The sequence below is a fragment of the Amphiura filiformis genome, chromosome 15 (genome assembly GCF_039555335.1).
Source record: "Amphiura filiformis chromosome 15, Afil_fr2py, whole genome shotgun sequence".
NCBI lineage: Eukaryota > Metazoa > Echinodermata > Ophiuroidea > Amphilepidida > Amphiuridae > Amphiura > Amphiura filiformis.
In genome coordinates, this window is record NC_092642.1 from 1,114,678 (window position 1) to 1,137,043 (window position 22,366).

The window sequence follows — 22,366 nt, forward strand, 5'->3', positions numbered from 1 at the left end:
CATGGTTTAAAACCATTACACATACACAATGACAACATTTATTTTAGTCAATTTGGATTTCAAATTCAATACAATCATAATCCACCTGCTAGCTATTGGGTAATTCCAGTTGAAATCCAAGGTAATCCATATGGAAGACCTGACAGGAAGTGTAGATTTCAAGTCATTACCCATTCAGGTAAACCCATTTGATATTCACACTCCCTGTGTGGAAGATTAAATCATGTCTTCCATAGGTGCAGGCGATCAGTAGGGATAATAAAAATGAAGAAATATTGGAAAAAAAAGAGAAGAGAAAGTCCTGTGTGCATGTGATTTTGACGAAATTAATCTCATATTTGACCATTTCAGCTTTAAAAGAGCAAATTTAGACGCGAATTTGTTCCATTCAGGTTCAATATGTTATATTTACCCGTTTCATTATCCTTTCTTAGCGCACCAAGAAATTTGCTTCGGCTGCTGAAGTTCTGTATACAACAAAGCGCAAGCGAGTATTCAGCATGAAAAGAATGGTATACAAATATTAATTGTCTATGAGTGTGAAGGTCGAAATATAATCACTTGGTGAAAGATGGATTGTTCCATTCCACAAACCAGAAAGGCGAGTGGAATGGAACAATACATCTTTCACCAAGTGATTATATTTCGACCATTACACAAATTTAAGACAGTTAATATTTTGTTTTATATCACTCATACATAACATTTGACTTTTCAGTATTAAGAAACAACTTGTTAACATTTAACCATGCCTTAATTGCAGAAAGATCTTCAGTGAGCTTTTTAGAAATAATATCAGTATCAGTACCATCTACAGACAGCGTGGTATCATCTGCGTACATGGATATTTTCCCATGTGATACTACATTTGGCATATCATTGATAAAAATGAGAAATAATAATGGGCCCAATATACTGCCTTGGGGAACACCAACTTTTATTTCTAGTGAATCAGAAACAATACCCTTAATAATAACCCTTTGCTTTCTACATGACAAATTTTTACGAAGCAATCCATTTAACTGTATCTTCAGATGCTCCAATATCGTGGAGCTTTCTTAGCAAAGTATCATGATTTACGGTGTAGAACGCTTTTCTAACGTTGATAAAGGCAACACCGGTCATTTTACCGTTGTTGATGCATTCTTTACTAGGATGGATTTCTGATTTTCATTACAACGAAAGGTACCTCTTATCGGTTCCTACATATCTCATTTTGGTAGTACCAGTCAAACACTTTTTTAAGTTTAACCTTTTCTTATCCTATTGTTTTTTTAGAATAAGATATGATGGACAACAAAGCATTGCAATAGACCTTTTCATACTGAGTAACTGTTTTTTTGGCGAGAGGGTACCGAAATTCATGACATTTTTTGTCCGCCAGTTTGGGTACAATTTGACCCCCTAGCTTACTGAATAATAGCACGGTTTTCCTAACTTTTCTGATCTCGATATGAAATGGTCTATTTGTATTTAAGTGCGTTTAACCGTTAACAGTGAGAGGACATATATTCCTGAACCCTCACTGAATTGGGGATGATTTGAACTGACCGCCAATTATGATGGTCTGATGATTATTGATTCCCTTTGCAATGTGGAAAAAGATGCATGTACATGTAGCAACCGACAAGAAACCTTTCATTGTGACTTGATTTGATTTGATTTGTTCGGGTTGTGACAACCCTGGATAACCCAAGAAAGCCTCTATTGAAGCTTATTGGGGTCCATTTGAACGCCGGACGGGTTGGGAACAGTCAGGGGTTAACACCCTACTCTTTTCAAACTGGCTGCGAGATACATGTACAGGTATGCCTCTCTGCACACGGGACCGACGGCTTAACGTCCCCTCCGAAGGGCGAGTACTTTCATGATTCATTTACCCAATTCTAAATGAACCATGGGAGAGCGGAAGTCTGAATTTAATCTACAGATGTTGCTAATTAATTTCAGACTTTTTTTTTCCCAAGTCAATATCCCAGCAAATCACCACCGCCGGGAATCGAACCCGGGACCTCATGCACTAAAGGCAAGTACCCTAACCATTGCGCCACGCTCTCACTCATCACATATAACTCTGGCTAAATTTCATCTCCTGTATGAATTCTAACCATATGCCGACTCAAAAGACGTCGATCAGCAAAGGGCAGAAGACAGTATCCACACTTAAAAGTCTGAGTACCTTTAGGTGCTTCAGCAATCCGAGCACTGGTCCTTTTTGATGGGCTCCTTACGGCCCGCTTCAATCCTTTATTGATTTCAGAATGACTTTGTTGGATATGTTGCTTTAAGTTTTTCTCCTGAGAAAATGCTCTGGGACAGCGTAGACACTGAAATGATTGGCTCTTATCATCGACAATATCTTTGTCCTTGATTATACGAATATAATTGTCTTTTTTGAGAGTATGTTTAGTATCTTCACCCTTGGGTTTTCCCGTAGGTTCTCCAGTGTCATGCATAGTTCCATGTTTACGTTTTCTGTGATTCATTACCGAATCTTTCATGATATTTAGCTCCTCAATTCCATGAACAGGTTCTTTGATATTATCTTTAGCACCATCATTGGGTTCTTCCTTAGGTTGTTTCAACCCAGTGTTTCTATGTTTACGTCTTACATGATCCGTTACGGCTTTCTTTGTGGTGTAAACAGCAGGGCACATACTACACCGGTGGCATTCATCTCCTTCATTGAAAGAATAATGCTTTGAAGATTTATCACATTCCAATTTCACTTTATGCATTCTTTTCATGTGCTCAGCTAAATATTTCCTTTTCTTAAATAACTTATGACAGTATTCACATTTCAGGAAATCACCAATGTTATCATCATTCAATGTTTTGGAGAGTATATGAACGTTTGTCAAATGGTTTGCCAAGAGAGTCACAGTTGCAAACACAGTTTTCCTACACAATGGGCATGACAAAGGCCGAAACTTTACTGGGTTAGGATCATCATTCCTGTGCATTTTCATTTTATGCTCCCTCAAATGCTTCCTCTTTTTGAATGCATTGTGACAAAACTTGCATTTGTGTTTATACCCCACTTTCACATGGGTCTTTGTAATATGGTATAAGAGGGAGTCGCTGCTAAAAAATGGCGTTAAGCACACTGGGCATTTCAGATGTCCCTTGCAGTTCTCTGGTACTGTGTGGTTCTTGATATCATGACCTGCCTTAGCATGAAGCTGCAGTTTACACTTGCTAACATAGGACTGTTTACACACACCACAGATATACTTTACTCGTTGCATGTTCACATTAATGTGTTTATCCAGCTCCGCTTGTCTGCTGAAGAGGGAATTGCAATGTGGGCACTGGAAACGATGTTCTGTTCTGTGTCCACTCTCATGCTTACTCAAATCACACTTGTATGCAAAATGTTTGAAACAGTATCTACACTGCAACGCTTTGATTTTCTTCTCTTTAAATCCCATCTCGGCATGAACTCTAATGTGACCCCACAGCTGGTGTCTTCTTTGGTACGTTCTGTCGCAGTATTTGCATGTGTATATTTTTGAAGAATTTTTCTTGCTGCTTTTCTTGGGCAGTCTTGTACTTCTTGATACCTCATACTGATTTGTCTGTTTAGGATCTTCAATTGAAACAACAGATATATCAACCTCGTACCTATCAGTCTCAAATGACAACACTGGAATAAGACGTTCTGGAGCTCTAATTGGATGGAAACTCGTCACTCTGGAGAACTTCTTCTTGTGTCTTGTGGTGTGTTTTTGGTAAGAACTGAGATCAGAGAAAGCAAGGGAACAGTACTTGCAGGAAAATGGATGAAGGAATTTCCTGTCTGGTCTTGTCACCGTGGGTTTCACCATCATGACCTTATTTGCTTTTGTTGCACATCAAGTTGATCTGTTAAAAAATAAAAACAGATAAATAAAATTATATTATATCCCATTTTCAGATCTAATCAACATGTTAGATCTTAAGGGGGTACTACACCCCTGGCCAATTTTGTGAATACTTTTGCATTTTTCTCAAAAATTATAATTGGTGACAAGTAAGATATATGTATATTACAGGGCAAGGACTACAACTACTGCACTGAAAATTCAGCAACTCAAGGCAAGTAGTTATTGATTTATTGATCAAATATTGGTTTTCCCTCATTTTGACTGTAACTCCACAAGTGCTGTCTGTGCTGAAATAAAATTTCCAGTGCAGTAGTTGTAGTCCTTGCCCCAATATTAGATATCCATGGGGCGTAAATCAGGTGGGGGACAGGGGGACACGTCCCCCTCACTTTTTAAAGTGGGGGGGCCCTAATATCAAATGTCCCCCCCACTTTTTGGTCCCCACCCCTAAAAAAAGGAAACGAGAGAAGAGAAAGGGAGAAAAAGAGAAGAGAAGAGAAAAGGGAGAAAAAAAGAAGAGAAAAGTTAAATTGCATGTAATTGAGTATGCCCATCACTGCCCATGCCTACAAAAACCGCACAGATGGTTATATATAGGCCTATGGTTATTTTAGGCGTTGCGTTAAGGTGGGTCCACGACCCATAAGCGTGTGAAAATTCCTGCGGGCCCGCCTATATGCAGGGCCTGTCACATTTTATCACCAAAAAAATGATTTAAACATCAATCAATGCATGCTTTAGTAATTGTGAATCTCAAATCTCAAGTAAAATTTTGACAAAATGACTTCAATTGGACCTTCATTTTGTAAAATTTTCCAAAGTCTCAAGGGGAACATCCCCCTCAGACACCCCCTACCCCTTGTGTGTATAGGCCTATAAACAAGTGGTCGCTTTCACTTCTACACATCCGCAGGAGCGGATTCAGGGGTGCAGGTCTTATACATGTAGGCCTAACATATCAGTGGCAGGCCCGTACGCAGGGGGGCTCAACCGCACCTTCCCAAATTTGCAAAAGTATACAAAAAGTCTTTTTTACACTTTTTTTGGTTAGAAAAGGTCCAAATTTGGGGAAGAAAGTCCACTTTTTACAAAATCGCACCCCCCCCTGGGAAAAAAGTCCACTTTTCAAAATCAGCACCCCCCCCAAAAAAAATTCTGGGTGGGCCTGATCAGTGGACCTGTGTAACATTTAACATTTTGCTAATTGAGTTCGGACCCTTTTTCTGTTTAAGCAATGATTTAAATAGTGTAAATATGATGCACCAAATGGCTTCAACTTCTCAGGGTGGAACATCCCCCTCAGACACCCCTGCGTAGTGGGTAAACAAGTAGCCATTTCCGGTTCTGCTTTCCGCATTTGCCAATTTATGTAATTTCAGAGGTCTACAATAATAGAGAAAACTTTTCCACAAAAGGCTTCATGGACCGTCATTTCACAAATTTTTGGCTTTTTTAAACTAAAATTTTACACACTAATAGTGCCAAAATGGGCCACCAAATTGCTTCAATTAGGTATTCATTTTGCAAAAGTTTCTTACTTCTGAGGGGGGGCACATCCCCTCAGGCACCCCTCATGTCGCAAGAAGCTTAACGCGATGGTCATGGTTGCACCCATTTTTTACTGCATTTAGTGATTTCCCCCACTGTCAGTGTGTCCCCCACTTTCAAAAATGGATTTACGCCCCTGTAGGCCTACATATCTTACTTGTCACCAATGATCTAAAATTTTTGAGAAAAATGCAAAAATGGGCACAAAATTGGGCAGGGGTGTAGTACCCCCTTAAGGCTGGACACAAATATTTATGTGTTTCCGGTCATCCAACCAACTGCTTCTCCGCCCTGTGGACCTTGAAAAAAATATATTATAATTTAGATTCTGGCTTCCCAGCTGACCCGCCAATGCCATTTTATACAATACAACAATACAACCAAGCATTTATATAGCGCCCTCCAAGGACCACAGCGCTTTCCAAAAAAGAACACATATAATAATAATAAAACAATAATCAATGCATTCTACATAATAAACATACAATTACCATATAAGCAAAGAATTAAACAAACAGATGAGTTTTTAAATTGGTTTTGAAAATGTCCAGTGTTTTGGCCTGCCTGATGTTGATTGGAAGTGAATTCCATAGACGAGGACCTGCGGTTTGAAACGTCTTGTCACCGGTGAGAGTCCTGGTTTTTGAACAATGAGAAGTGTTCTGTCAAGTGATGAACGAGTGGCGTACTTTGGTTTGCGAAATGTGATCAGTTCTTGCAGGTATTCCGGAGCTTGTGAGTTGACGCACTTGTATGTGATGACCAATAGCTTGAATTCGATACGCTTACGGATCGGTAGCCAATGAAGATGGCGTAACAGAGGGGCACTAGATGTATCACGGCCAACCATCATTATAAGTCTCGCGGCTCTATTTTGTAGGCGTTGCAGACGAGTTAGGTCATATTGACTAGGTATCCTAGGTGAATTCAAATTTGCCATCAAATTGCATCGTTTTATATATCAAATTAAAGCCCTTGAGTAAACTAAGCCAAAACTGAAAACCTTTTTTTCATAGCGCTTTCCGTAGCAAAGTTACATCTTGTCAAAGATTGACTTTCATCAAAAAGATTCAGCTAGCAAAATTCCCCAAAACGGCATTTCGGGGGTGTTTCTAGATCTTAGTCTCATGGCGATGGCAGCTTTTTTAATGGAACTGCTATCAAAATCCTCTAAAATTCCATGTGCGACTTGATTATCACCATAAAAAATCATATATTTGGGTCAAGTGAAGTATAGAAAACATATTTATGTAGGTTTCCTTCACCCACCTATTCTCGAAAAAAATTCAAATTTCTATGTAAATATGCATTGTGCTGGGGCCCCGGTCTCGGCGAATTCGCTGACTAGTAAATGTGTTAACTAAGGTTTGCCTAGGTTACCTACATATTCAGTGGCTCCAAACAGTAAGGCGTTACCATAGTCTATGCGAGAAAATACAAGAGCTTGAACAGCCAGCTTGCATGTGTCCAGATCTAAAAAACGACGAATCCTGGAAAGATTGCGTAGGTGAAAACTGACACACTTCACAACTGATGAAATCTGACTAGACATGTTTAAAACCGGATCGAAAATGACTCCGAGATTCTTCAGCGTCAATGTAGGCTCAATGATGACACCATCAAGATTTAACTTGATACCCGAAAGATTACTTATAAATCTCGAAGACGCAGCAATATAAAACTCAGTTTTTGCCTGGTTTAGCTGCAACTTGTTTTGTGACATCCAAGATTTTATTTGATGTACACATGTCTTGAGTCTGTTGAGAGCTCGCTCACACTCATCAGGAATTTATTATAATTACATAACTAGCATTATGAAAAATACATGTTTATAAAGCCATGTACCGGTACCGTAAAAACTCAATAGTACTGTAATAGCATACATGTTATTATGTGCTTACTATCAAGTGCTTTTGAAAACATGAAATTGAGCTAATAAAGTTTATTGTCTCTATACAATAAACAGATTTACCTCCTGTGAAATAGACTAACCCTAGGCCAAAGCTAGTGCTTGGACAAATCAATATGATTGATTTATTGATTGGTTGCCTAGTAATGGCTTTATGCAAGGGCCAATCAGGTTTAGGGTCTATTGTTTGAAGTAGCCAATGGGAAGTGGTCAATAACCTTCTGACACTGCCAGTAGGTCAGGGATTAGGCACTGGAAGGAGTAGGTTGGGTCTCCAATGTGAAGAAAATTTTCCCACCCACCACACCCAAAACTTTAGGCAATATCCCAGTATTCAATACCTTTGTGGACAGTTACTTGGGAGCAGTATTTGGCTGGGAAGGCTTCGTACGGGGTATAGAGGTACATAGACCTAAAGAGTATTGCAGTCTGCGTTTTTAATGGTAGCTTCTGGGCATGGGCAAATTACCAGGAAGAGGGCGGTAGCTCACCAAGGCAGAGGATTCATTATAAGTTCACATTTTAATTTCTCTTGGAGAGGTTAGGCCGCATTTGGGTATACAGATCTAGGTGTTCAGGAAATCCCTTTAAAAAGGGCTCTGTAGCTTGCCGGTTAATACATTGCTGTTAACTTCTTTTTAAGAAGTTGGGTCACACTTGGCGAGTGTGGAAAGGGCTTGAGAATACCCTGGGGGGACCTGTATCTTACAAGAAATTAATTTGGGTTAACTTCTCTGCAAGAAGAGGAGCCAGGGAAATTCCCCGGAGGGCCCTGTATCTTATGAGGAATTAATTTGGGTTAACGTCTGTGAAAAGAGAAGTTGGGCCACACTTGCATGTGTGCAAAAGGGCAGAGGAAATTCCCTGGAGGGCCCTGTATCTTGTACGAGGAATTTGGGTTAACTTCTTTGCGAGACAAGAAGTTGGGCCACACTGGAGGGCCCCATATTCATTCATTCATTCATTTCTTTCATGCATATATGTATTGTACAAGGAATTAACTTAGTTTGATGTATTGGAACGGTACCATTTGGGTCCGTATTTTATTGGATAAGCTGAAGTTAAATCCAATTCTGCTTTACAAAATGCCAGCAAAACTTTTGAGTAAAATGTGCCTTATTACATCTGGGGGTAATGGGGTTGAGACACAAATTTGCAGGTTTACTTGTTCATATGTGTATCGATGATTTGCTCAAAACCCTTTACACTTTTATGGATGGGGCTCTGCATGTTTGCATGTTTCAAAAGTGCTCAATAGTATTAAGCACATAGTCACATACACGGTACATAATATGCTAACTATCTACCTTTGATTTATGAATAAAAAGGGAGTAGTTTAGAGATACGGTACTTTATTTTTGCTGATTTTTCAATTCCAAGTACTGCACAAACAAACTACCCCACGCTGTACGAAGTTAGAAATAAAGGAGCTGGTTAGCACGCCATGCACCACTAAGCATGCAAAGTGCATAGCATCAGAATGTTGGTGATCCCCGTCATTAAATATTCATGAACCCGATCACGTCACATACACATGGTCTTATTCAGTAGCTCGGAGTGGTCGGAACGTCACCCAGCATGTTTTTATAAATGAAATTATGACATTCCATTAGGGGTCAGGCATTAGCATATATTCATATTTTTCGGCTACCACCAGTGTTGCCTGTCATGCTTGTTGTAGTGAACTAGTCAGTGGCTGTGCAATAAGCCCCGGGGGTAAATTTTGGTAAAATTTCCAAACGGCTCGCCAAAAATCGCTTGGCTTGCTTGCCCCCCCCTCTCGCCCCGCCAAAAATCGCTTGCCCCCCTCTCGCCCCGCCAAATTTATGGGATCCCAATTTGCAAACCTTTATGGTCTATAGGCCTATGTTGCGAGCGCAGCGAGCAGGAAAATTTGCATTATATTTAAGCATTTCCGTACAATTTTCCAAAGCCTCTTTAGAGCGTTTTATTTAAAAGGCGCCCCAATAATGTGTGCCAAAATCGCCTGCCCCCCTCTCGGCTTGCCAAAATTGCTTCCCCTTTCGGCTCGCCAAAACTTTCTTGCCCCCCCCAATTTTACCCTCCCCTAGGGCTCATAATTATTGCACAGCCCCTCAAGTACAACTAAATAACATCAATGTGTTGCATACTCATTTTCACAGTTTTTTTATGACTGTTTTACCAACTTCAAACTTTAAATTTTTTGCAAATAATGAAAAAAATATGCGGGAGGTTTTGGAGCATGCGGGCGGTACTACGTGTTGGGGGTACTACGCAAAGTCAAAGACCACACGCTTGAAACAGCGCGACCATATCTTTTGAAAAATAATCACGGTCTTTGGTCGTACGATCGTGTTGTTCCACGAAAAGTACGCTGACGCAACAGCACGCAGAAGGTACACGTATCCTCTTTAAGGGTTGTGCAATAATTATGTGTACCCCAGGGTGGTGAAATCTCAAAGTAGTCTGCCAAAATCACGCCCCCCCTTTGGCTGTATCAAAAAAGCTTTTGCAAGTTTGCCCCCCCTCTTTACACACTAATCTAAGCTAAGACCAAGATTTTGGTGAACCCGAATTTAAAACCTTAAATTGTCTTTTTTGTGAGCATTGAGCCAGGGGGGGTGGGTCATACTTCTCTGGCAATTCCAGGGCAATCCCGACGGCAACACCACGGGAACACGATTTGTTTTATGCGCATGTCTAGCGCATGCGCATTTTGAACAATTAGCGATATCAGCCGTTAAAAACAGCCTGTGATATTCAATCAGCTGATCGTAAATAACAATCCCGGAGTTGACAGCTTCAAACACACGGTTACAATCGAATCGTGACAATGGGAATTAAATCTTTACTCCCAAAATTCAAGAATATAGAAAATAAAGTTTCTGCCAGGGTTTCTGCCGCGGATTTGGGCGGTGAAGTGCAGGCATTGACGCAGGTACACTGCACAACCTGGAATTGATCCACGAAGTAAGTTAAGCTTAAGCTTATTAATTTAAATACTATCATGACTATGTAATGTAGATGGTATACCATCTACATGTAGTGAAATTTGTTATGATCATTTTAAATCGGGTGTGGTGCTGAATCCAGTTACAATTTTGTGGATCTTGTGGTTCTGTAATTATGATGTGAAAAGAGTTGAAACGCAACATCTTCATATTGACATATTTCTCAAGAACCACAATTATTTACAATACTATTCATATATTAAGAAATTATTTTAAGTGTGTGACTTGTATTCGGTGATGAAGGAAAGGATTAAGGGCTTATTTTTCATTAATCTCCTATTCTAAACCATGAAAATTGTCACAAAAAAGCATCCTGTACCGTTGATTGGTTTTAATGTTACCTGGTCACATGAATGAAGTTAATTTTTAAGAATACATGACAAGCCGTTCCTATGCCAACCTGTCCTTGCGTCCAACCTGCACCACATTTTTGAAGGCAACTCGTCACTGACCAGTGACCAACCTGTCCCTTGCTTGCTGGAGGAATAAAGCTAAGGTAGTTGACTATATATATTGTCAAAGGACGGGTAGACTATATTGTCAAGGGCAGTACGTGGTGTACCGTGTATTGGGGTCACTTGTCAGAGCGGGCAAAATCCTGGTGTGCGGTAGATTTACCCGGTCACAGGGTAGATTTTCTCAGGCAGAGGTGTAAAATAGGCTGATTTTAGCATAATTTTTCAGGTTTTCCTTCCTGGTCAAAGTCATGGGGGGGGGTGCAGAGTGACCCCTGCCACAGATACGCTATTGGTCAAGGGGTGGGTTGGGATAGGGACAAGTTGTATATCAACCAATTTTAACATCACTTTTATGCAATTATGGTTCTTACAGGTACCCCGGTATGTCAATGATTTCTGCTAAGCAGTAGATGTGTTGGTTAGGCAAAATGTTACGCCCATAGTTGTTTTTGACGGGAAGATCGAGCTACAAGCAAAGCAGCACACAAAGGAAGAAAGAAAAGGGTATGTATTAAAAAAAATCAATCTGAAAAGATATGTACAATGTACATGTATGTGAAACGCTAACATTCACATATTTTGGGTATAATCGCTTGAATTTTAGGTTTGGCCACAAATTTTAAGATTTTTCCAAGACACCCATTTTAAAGTATTCATTTTCCAAAAAAACATAAGTTTTCACAAAATTGAAAGAACCCATGGTGATCTGTAATACAATCCATGCAGAAAAAAGTACCGGTATAGAAAATAGACCATAGCAGAATGGTAAACTGCATATCCGTCAATACATGCTTTTTCCATGGGAAATGAACTTTGCTGCTTGGATGATGTCACAATGAGGTTAGCATTTATTCCGTATTGAAAAGCGTGTACTGACGGATATGCAGTCGACCGCCCTCATCATGCGCATATTTTTGGGGCGCCAGCCCCGAGTCAAAGCAGGGGTGGCCAAATCGAAGGGCAGCGGAAGAAGAAGGGCGGCAAAAAGAATTAGTAAAGAAAAAGGGCGGAAATTTTGAAAAAATTGTACTATATATAAAAATGTGTTGCTTTTGGGGCGCTAGCGCCTAGAAATCCTTTTTTTTTTTTTTTTTTTTTTGTTCTTCACTTTTTCAAACGACCGTAAAAAAATTGGGGCAACCTTTTCGGACTGCTGAGGAAGGGGCGGCAAAATTGAATTTTCTTCAGCCCCCCGGGGTAGGGGCGGCCACGGTACGCCACTGCTCATAGGACTTAATTTTAACGAATTCAACTCTGCGCGTAATTTAATTTTAAAAATGCAAATTTGAACTTTTTATGGAAAATGCACACATTTGGGTAATATTATGGATAAATCACACAAATCAGGAATTTTGTGAAATTGATGCATAAAATTTGCTCTCAAAAATCATACATTTTTCCGGTGCTTACCAATACAGTGTAGTTCGTAAATACAAATTAGGGCACCAAATCTGTGTGGGTACTTGTACTGTCTGTGTAATCATTGGGAATTTCAATATTTCTCTGTTTGTGTTTGCTTGTTTTTTACGTCCAAGTACTAGATTTTCCTTGGGTAAAGCTCAACCTCACTTTTGTGAAATTAATCAACTAGAGGAGTTTATGCATGCATCTAATGTATTATGTACCTCAATTTTCCTCAAATTTTGATATTTAAATTTGCATTTCTTTCTTCATGTCATCAGGAGAAAAAGACAGGAGAAGGCTAGAGCCCTGCACCACCATGCCACACAAAATGAGTTTGCAAGTAAGTCTATGATGTATGACATGTACATTGTACGAGGGGTATCCAAAAGTTTTTGACATCACCCAGAAGTGAAAGAGCTATTTTGATGAAATTATGTCAGTGTAATCACTGGTCCTTATGTACATTATGGTTCAGAAATGGTCTCATAAGTATAAGTTTACTTTCTATCCAGATGGCACTAGGTGGGCAGTAGCTAGGCGCATAACCTGCAAGATGGTGAAAATTGAGGAACGTATTGCACTGTTGCTTTTTGAAAAAGGAATTTCCAAACTGGCTACATGTCCCTCACAGATTAGCCAAGAAGTGGGCGTCCATCACTTATGGATGGCGCGCCACAGTGAAGAAACTCAAGAAAGTGGAGGATCTTATCATGAAAAGGTAATGCGCCTACTGCCCATCTAGCACCACCTGGAAAGAAAGTAAACATACTTATGAGACCATTTTTGAACCATAATGTACATTTAAGGACCAGTGATTACACTGACAAAATTTTATCAGTATAGCTCTTTCACTTTTGGATACCCCCTCGTACATGTATCATACAGTAAAATCGATTAAGGAACCGTTCACAAACACTTGTTGGGGGCCCTGATGCAAAAAAAATTTCATCGTGAAAATTTTTGGGCCCCTTTTCAGATCTCAAAAATTTCAGGGCCCCCTTTTGACATGAAAATTATGGGTCAACCCCATATACTCAATTTTCCCGGGAAAATTTGTGGTCAATTTTTTCAGAGCCCCTCTCCCCCTAGAAGGGTCAAAACTTTTAAGAGCCCCCTTTTGCATCAGCCCCCCAACAAGTGTTTGTGAACAGTCCCTAATGTAGATCCATGATCATCCACCATGAATGGGCTGCAGTTTCAGCAAAGTTAGTTTTTGAATAGAAAGGAATTTGCCATGTACATTGTATTTTAGCCACTGATTTTTAGTTTACTACACATACTTAGGGACACAAACTCATTAAATAATCCAACCCAAAAAAACCTGCTGTATTGCTAACATTTCAACCCTTTTGTAGTGAGCAGCCATGTGACTGCAGGGTTAAGGATGTTGTGAAAAACCTGCATTATATTTAAATACAATTTTAAATCATCATTTTTGATTTAAAATGCTAAATATGTAATTGTCCCATGCCAAGTAACTGTGATGTGGTAGGCAAATGTACATTGTATTTATTACGGCAAACCCTTGCTCATTCATTTGTGATTAAGCCAGTCTCCGGGAAGAGACTATAGTTTCAGTCACAGTTTTGGTCACCTTACACAAAATTTACACTGATGTAAGAAAAAAAGATTTCTTTAATTTAACTTCATGTGAGGAAAGTAGTTGTGAATTTGTTGATAATTTATTTTTTCTGTGTGACCTCTTGTGGCTGTGGTGTACACCTCACACCTTTGTGCGGAGAATGTCAGTGGAAGTTGGAGCTACATGTAAGAAAGCGTGAGTACCGGTACCTCAAACTGCTTTGAAATGAATTTGAAATGTTGTTGCTAACAGTGGCATTTTCATAATCACTTGCACCATTTTGCTAATGTTTGCCACCAGCAGTAATTTGTCTCCCAGAATATCATTGTATCCCACGTATCATTTTCAATTTGCAGTAAAAACTTGTTCGATGTGAAACAATATTTTATTCTATTTCTTTTTAAATTTATAGGTTGGTGTGTGTGGTAAGGCAAAAGATTGACCAAGCCCTGGAAACTGATAACTCAGGCAACTGGTAGTCAGGAACCATATTTGAGATCGAAAAGTTGCAATAAACATTCCTCTCAAGTAGTCTGTGTACTGGTGTACTACAGTGCCATTTGTGGCAACAAGCAATCGACAAGTAACTTTTAGATTTTACATTCCAATTTAGAAATTAAATCTAAGCAGTGGACTGTGACAACAAGTGTTTTAGGATTAATATTATGAAGCTCAGTTACACTACCTGATTCATATTGGGCTGCCTGCACAGGTACACCATCGCTGAATTAGTCGGAGGTACATGTACTTGGCTGGTACGGTGCAGTACCAGGTGAGTACCAGTTTAGAACCAGTGCAATACCACTGCTGGTGGATCCTGTGCAGTGGCATAATTGGTACTGTGTAGGTACTTTGTGTGTACCAGTCTGCAGATGGCCAAAATAGGAATCTTGTAGTGATAGATTGGATAGACAGCTGAGAACATCATGCTTGTAAGCTTTTAGGCTTTGGGTTGAGCCTTTTGTTTGAGCCTGGCCCTATCAGGGCCCGAGCTTGCGTCTGCCCAGACCGACTGGTTATTAAAATAAACCTGCAGGGGGTCACTCCCATTGTGGCCTGTACACCTCCCGCAATAATCAACTTTTGAAATGCACCCTAAACAAGGATTTAACCCTTGGCTAAAACGATACCCTAAACAGATATCACACGCCTGTTTTCACACCCTAAACATATACAGGGATTTTGTTCCTTGCATCAAATTTCATACCCTAAATTTCATTTCCACGTATTAGCAATTGCAATTTTGCTACCCTTTTTCCAATTTTTCATGTTTTTAACACCTTAAACACGATACACACGTATCGTGCCTACCCACGAAAAAAACTACCCTTATGCATTTTTATTATCGCGGATGGTGTACATGCCACAATGGGAGTGACCCCCTGGGAAATAAACAAATTTGTTCTTGGTTAAAAAACACAAGAGCAGTCATATCATGATTTAACCTAAGTAGGCCTCCATCCCCAATTAGTGCCCCACACTGAACTCTTTTGACTCAAAGGTGCAACTAACCCCATTCGCCCATACACTCAATTTATTTCTATTATGTTCTCAGAATCTTCCTTCCTATACTTTGTACAGAGTTAAAGAGTCCAATATAATCAACACTTGGACTCAAAACTTGGACTGTGTTGGATAGGCTCACTTTTCCCCCCAAAATTGTTTTCCACAATTTTTTGACCAAAACTCATTTTTTGACCAAAAATCACATTTTGACCAAAAACCACATTTTTTACCAAAAATCACATTTTTTACCAAAAGTCATGTTTTTGACCAAAAAAGATTCTGAAAACATAATGATAAAATTGGATATTTTTTCACCCAATACAAAATTTATTGGTCTCGCTATGAGTTAAAAATATTGGACTTGACTTCGCTCCTCCAATATTTTAAAACTCATAGCTCGACCAATAAATTTATGCGTATTGGGTTCAAACCATCAATTTTATATCATTATTGTCAAGGAAATGCAAGTATTTTGAAACACTCCCAGCTAACTCAGTCATGTGGCAATATATGGCCTTGCGATCAGCAAACTGAGCTAGTTCTTCATGAAATGAAGATTTTGAATTATGATCACCATGAACACAAGCTATTGCCAAAAAATATGGGGAAAAATGCAAATGGACATTAAAGATGAGAGAAGAATGACTACAATCTCAAGACTTAGTAGAACCATGCCATATAAAAATAACATTTTATTAAACCTCTTTACATGGTATCTGAAGATTTACTTTACATTATTGAAGGCAAATTTGGTAACTTTTAACACAATCACTGGCAGATGATGTTAACAATCATGACTTTGTATGTGTAAAAATGAAAAGAATAATAAATTAAAAGCATAATCATTTGCTTTGCTTGAATTTATTTCAGTGTTGCATTTGAGTAGGAATAGAAATACATGTACATGTAAGATGGGTAAATATCATAATATAAACAATGGTATCAGACTCCGCATAGTTCAGTTGCAGAGAAGATGGTTTGCCATTTTTTTCTTTGCTGATTATTGCTGTATGGAAGTATGGTTGGTTGACAACCTTGCGAAATTTGAAAATTCCAGTCAAGAGATGCATAATTTGACCTACTTGGGGCTTTCATTCCAGTTTTATGTGTTTGAGCCAAAAGGACCAAGGTTAAATGTTACGCACCATCAATGATCAAATATAAGTAATCAGTGGCATAGCATAGGTCATCATATTGGGGGTAATTAAAGCATCTGTGTCTGATAGTGATTGAGGGGCACAATCCATTTTCCGGCAATTTTCCAATTGGATTTTCTAAACTTTGCAATCGATGGGGGGCATGTGCCCCGCGTCTCTGATGCTACATGGTTGCAACATGGATTCACTGTGATCATATGCTCCAAGAGCACCATCACCATTACTGCATAGCTGGAAATTGTTACTAGGTTTTTATTTTTGCAGGTGGTTCTACACCCCTTGATAAATTTGTGACTATAAATAATAATACACTGGTAACAAAAGTTATGTATATTATAGGGGCAAGGAATCCAGATACTATACTGGAATTTCAGTGACTCAAGACAAGTGGTACGTTATTTATGATAAGAAAAGAGGTACCGCTAGAATGTACCCCATTTATATAATGAACCACCTGTCTTGAATCACTGAAATTGCAGTGAAGTAATTGGATTCCTTGCCTCTATAATATACATAACTTTTATTACCAGTGTGTAGTTATTTTTTGAGAAAAATGCAAAATTAGTCACAAAATTTATCAGGGGGTGTAGTACGTACCACCTTAAAGCCCCGCCAGAGTAGTTCTTCCGGGGTGAATCACACTATAAACCAGTAGTGTCACCAATTTGCAACATGTCATGATTTTGAGTGCCAATACACAATGGTGGATTATCCTTGTCCTGTCTTTGTTAATATTATGTAGGGTAATTAAAATGGAGTTGCAATACATGACACAAATGGTGACACTTTTCCCAATGTTCAATTGAAATCAATAATCCACTTGATGACCATTCATATCTGTTCAAGTGATTTATTGATTTGCTGTTTGGGTAGCAAAATTTGGTGAGAAAGCATCATGATTTGTGTCTTCTTTTTAATTTGATTGACTTCAGTAACAATAGTTAATTCCCCATTGTGTGTGGCACTCAAAATTGTGACAGGTTGCTCAAATGGTGACACTACTGGTTTATAGTGTCAAACCTCCAGGGAGTGAAATGTCTTTGATCATGTTAAGAAAATATTGCCAAACAAATGACCCTTGCATAGTATAAATATGCATTAGTTAAGTCACTTGTAAATTGTCACTAACTAATTTGATAACCAGGCAGGTTTGGTTCATCCCAGAAGGACTGCTCTGGCTGGGTTTCCTCTTTAATTTCAGAATGGTAAATTTTATAGCTTTATAACTGCTGTGAATGCAAGAAACTATACACTATACACCTATTGAGGTGCAATTTTCAAATTGTTATCCAGACCATGTGGGTCAATTTTCAAAATTAAAAAAAAAATTTGGCAGATGCTTTAAGGGGGTACTACACCCATGTGGTAAATTTGTGACTATTTTTGCATTTTTCTCAAAAAATAATAACACACTGGTAACAAAAGTTATGTATATGGCAAGGAATCCAATTACTACACTGAAATTTCAGTGACTCAGGACAAGCGGTTTAGTATATGATAGGAAACGAGGTACATCCTAGTGGTACCTTATTTCTTATCATAAATAACAAACCGCTTGTCTTGGGTCACTGAAATTCCAGTGTAGTAATTGATTCCTTGCCCTATAATATACATAACTTTTGTTATCACTGTGTTATTAGTTTGTGAGAAAATGCAAAAATAGACACAAATTTATCGAGGGGTGTAGTACCCCTTAATACTACGCAACATCATACTCTATTCTGATCATATTTGTTGTGCCATTATATATTAAATTTTCTGACTGCACAGCTCTTTCAAAGACCCTGTATCATATCAATGTCCTGTATTATAATCTTGGCAGGCAGTTGGTGCATTATTCAGTTGTTTATGTAATTATTGGAGTAATTCTGGAGCTCTTTACCATAGTTTTGTTCTCCAGGAGCACAATCATTTCCGTAAATATTTTTGTTCACAAATAATTATTGTGCAGATCTAACCTTTAGTTTATTATTGGAGTTCATCAAACAGTGAAACAGTGCAATGTGCCCGGGCAATGTCTCATAAATTAGTCGCAAAGTTAGCCAGACTTTGACATAATGCCATTAACTACTAACAATTAAGTATTTCATTCAACTATGCTGATTTTTTCCCCAACTGCTGAATGCTGGTACTTAAATCCAAACGACTAATCATGTTATAGTGCTATGTGAGAAGTTTGCGCCAAATCCGTAGGTTGAAAAATCCACTGAGCTCCATTGAATAACACCAAGAATAGTTCCCGCTGTTGATTCAAAAATCAATGGTTTCCTATGTCCATGGTATAGCCATCACAAGGTCCATTTTCCAAACCATCATGCATGCTTCCTGTAAAAAACAGAAGACAATAATAACAATAATTTTAAAAATAAAGAAAAGCTTTTTACATGTACTTGCTTTAAATAGCCTCTGGATGATCAATTAAGTTGAGATAATACATTATCATCTTGACATTATTACTATTATCTCCATATATTTAACTTCAAAAATATATATTGAGATAATTTATCATAAGAGCTATTTATCATCACCATATATTTATCTTGAGATGATTTTATATAATTTATTAGTTCCAGAAAAAGGTTTTGAGATGATGTATTCTCTTGAGATAATTTGTTATCTTGAGATTTATTAATAAAACTTATCTCAAGATAATTTCTTGAGACACTTATCTATAAAAGATAACAAATTAGAGTCTTGAAATAATAAATTACTTTGAGATAAGTCATCTTATAACTTATTATTTCAAGATAATTTATCTCAAGATTATCTCAACATATTAATCTCCAGATAAAAAAGATTTAGAGATAATGTATTTTTTTGAGTGACTTATCAATTATCTCAAGATAATTTATCATCATGAGATATTTATCTCTGGACAAAAAGATATATAGAGAGAGGATTTTTATGGAGATATTTATCTTGAGATACAGCAATTCATTATTTCCATTTATCTAAAGATAATTGTCTCAGGTTAATGGATTATCTCAGAATGATTAATTATCTCGGGATAATTGATTATCTCAGGGTAAATTAATCATCTAGAGATTATCAAGATAATTTACTAGATAAATAACATCTTGAGATAATGTATTTTTTCGCGATAATTTATTATCATGACAAGATTATTTATTATCTCAAGATATTTATCTTCCCGGGATTTATCTCTGGACAAAAAGATTATGGAGATATTTATCTTGAGATAATTTATTATTTCCATATATTTATCTTGAGATAATTGTCTCAAGGTAATTTATTATCTCAGGGTAATTGATCATCTGAAGATAATTGATTATCTCAAGATAATGATCTCAAGATAATTTATAATTTACTATCAAGATAATTTATCATCTCCAGATAAAACATCTTGAGACAATGTATTTTCTCAAATTATCTCAACAATTATCTCAAGTCCTGTCCTGTCAATGTCCCTATTTGCAATATAAATTGAGATAATCAATTATCCTGAGAATCTGAGATAATCAATTATTCTGAGATAATCAGTTATTCTGAGATAATTATTTATTCCGAGATAATCCATCATCCTGATGATAAATAAAAAGTTCATATTGGCAGTAGGCAGGACAGCCAGGCAATTCTGCAACTTCCTGCTAGGCACCAAGACGATCACATGTTGGAAGTCCATGGAAAGCGATTGGGGAAATTCCATGTTGTATGGGGCGGAGACATGGTCAGGGCTCGGCATTCAAAAAAGCCCCCGCCCGAAGTCGGCGAGGCATAATAGTCCATTTGACTTCCTCGAGAGAGTGATGTCTGTGCAAACTCCAGTAATGTTTATTCAAATTTAAATCGGATGAGTTGGCTCAAATTACTGCCGTGTTTACATACATATGCATTTAAAAGCTGTAGGCCTACTACAATTACAAAAAACATTAAAGCGTCAAGTACGTCACTAGTTAGCAGGGGTAGTAGGGGATAGGCAGGGTTACGGCCGGGGGGGGGGGGGGCACATCACAAAATTTGGTGGGTATGTTCCCTGGAATTTTGAAGTGGTGGGTCTTTGGGAGCTGCCCGGTAAAAGGGGGTCTTTGGAGCTGCAAACAAGCAAAATGGGCACTTTTGGAGCTGCGAACAGTCAAAATCAAGGGTCCGGCTTTCTGGCTGAAAATTGCCTGACAAAACCTTCTAGAGCTGAAATTATCAAAATCAAGGGTCTTTTGGAGCTCTAGTTTGGTCACTTATGGGTCTTTCAGAGCTGCAAAATCCAAAATAGGGGGTCTTTCCAGGGGAACATACTTGTATGGTCATTTGTGTTAAGTGCCCCAGCGCCCCCAACCCCTGGGTTTACAGTTTGACCAAGGTGTCCATTTCATTAACTTGACTAAGCTTTACAAAGCTTTAGTAAGTCTCAAAATTATTCAGTAACTTGTGACGAGTCGTAAGTTCCATTTCACTAAACTTACTTACGAACAGTACCCTTAAGTTACATCTAGTATTGGGTATTCGTAACTTTACAAACGTGAACGCGTCGAACGGTAATGAGTTACGAAGGGTTAAAAGTTTAGTGAAATTACAATTACGGCAATTACCATGGCCAGGGTCAGCATGGTCAGGGTTACACAGTTTACAGTGACAGTTTATAAATTATAATAGATCATGAGATGGATAATTATTGTGGACTAGAGACACGTACATCATGCGGGACATCATGCACTGATCAGTGTGCTCGCTCGCAATAAGCTTTCTGCATCAGTGCAGTGACAGTGTCCGTGACCCTACGAAAACAGTGAGCTCGAGAAAGCGACTCAGTGAAATTACTATTCCAATTTAATACTCCGCACACTCACCATCAAGTATATTATGCTCAGGTTGTCATCACGTTTGTAAACAGAGCTATTTAATAGTTTGTTTGTAAACAGAAGAGCTGACTTCTCCATGCTGATGCTTCGTATCACCAGGAAATAACCGGCGAGTGGCGACGAGCTACAATGTACTTGTCCATCTATGAAACAGTGCATCCAGTACGATACTATAACTTCTTCCCACACAACTGACTGCTTTTGAGTCTGTTGAAGAGATTAATGTAACGGCAAATTTTAAACTAAAATCCCCCAAAACCCCGCGAAATCTCAAATTTCAAATGCTTTTATCTCAAAATTTCTTCGCTCCACCTCTGAGGTGAGCGAAAAAAGTTGCTTAAAATAACGTTTTCTAGCTATATTCCAAAACTTGTGGAGGTGCGTTCGGTAGTTTAAATGATATTGATGACGGAAATTGGGCATCGTAATCGATCTTAGCGGATATGTCACCATTGGTTTTAACACAAAGTTTCGCGCCATTTGCAACCTCAAAATCCCAAATCTAGTATCGAAAACTCAACGTCCCACCCCCCCTGCATTGAGCAGGAAATTTGATGTGTTCCTAATGTTTTCCTACACCTTTTTAGGGCGTAATGGAGAAACGGTGCCCAAAATATCTGTGCCCAAAATCGCTTGCTCTCCCCCCTTTTGACCTGCCAAAAATCACTTGACCAGCCCCCCTTTCGACCCCGCCAAAAATGCTTTCCACCCCCCCCCCCCCCCCCCCGAACCCTTTGGCCTGCTAAAAATCTTTGTCCCCTATAATTCAACACCCCGGGGTACACATAATTATTGCACCACCCCTTATCGAGAATTAAATATTTTGCCTATAAGCTTATGTGTGTACGTAAGCTTACACATGCAGTGCCGTGAGTGCACAATAAGCTCATCAATCATGAGCGAGCTAAAGTTTCAGTCGGCGGCTGGAAGCTTAGGCCTAGATTAGAACACATTTTAAGGACTAACTCACATCTGCTGATATTATCAACTTGTTGTACAGTCTATGCAATCGTATGACCAGAAATCAGCTTTTCCCTGAATTTTTCATTTGGCACAAATGAGCAAATCAGAGAAAATAAAGGTAGAGAAGCGACACTCCGTACAATTAACGTGCAGACGGCCTATA

At 38.5% G+C, this 22,366-nt stretch overlaps 1 protein-coding gene and 1 long non-coding RNA gene across 2 annotated transcripts; one reads left to right on the forward strand and one right to left on the reverse strand.

The window, feature by feature from the left end:
* Nucleotides 1-2,078: 2,078 nt before the first annotated feature.
* LOC140172044 (uncharacterized) lies at nt 2,079-22,254 on the reverse strand. Its single transcript, XM_072195390.1, has 2 exons — nt 22,211-22,254; nt 2,079-3,864 (listed from the first exon to the last, which is right to left on the reverse strand). The coding sequence occupies exon 2, from the start codon at nt 3,828-3,830 to the stop codon at nt 2,079-2,081; it is 1,752 nt and encodes a 583-aa protein (XP_072051491.1). The 5' UTR covers nt 3,831-3,864; nt 22,211-22,254.
* On the forward strand, nt 9,925-14,286 carry LOC140171129 (uncharacterized). The gene is made up of 4 exons (XR_011861572.1): nt 9,925-10,275; nt 11,148-11,278; nt 12,457-12,518; nt 14,173-14,286. It is a non-coding gene; the product is annotated as an uncharacterized lncRNA (long non-coding RNA).
* Nucleotides 22,255-22,366: the final 112 nt, after the last annotated feature.

What these genes read in the sequence shown, in the direction of transcription:
- LOC140172044 (XM_072195390.1), bottom strand. Translation starts at nt 3,830, where the DNA reads ATGATGGTGAAACCCACGGTGACAAGACCAGACAGGAAATTCCTTCAT.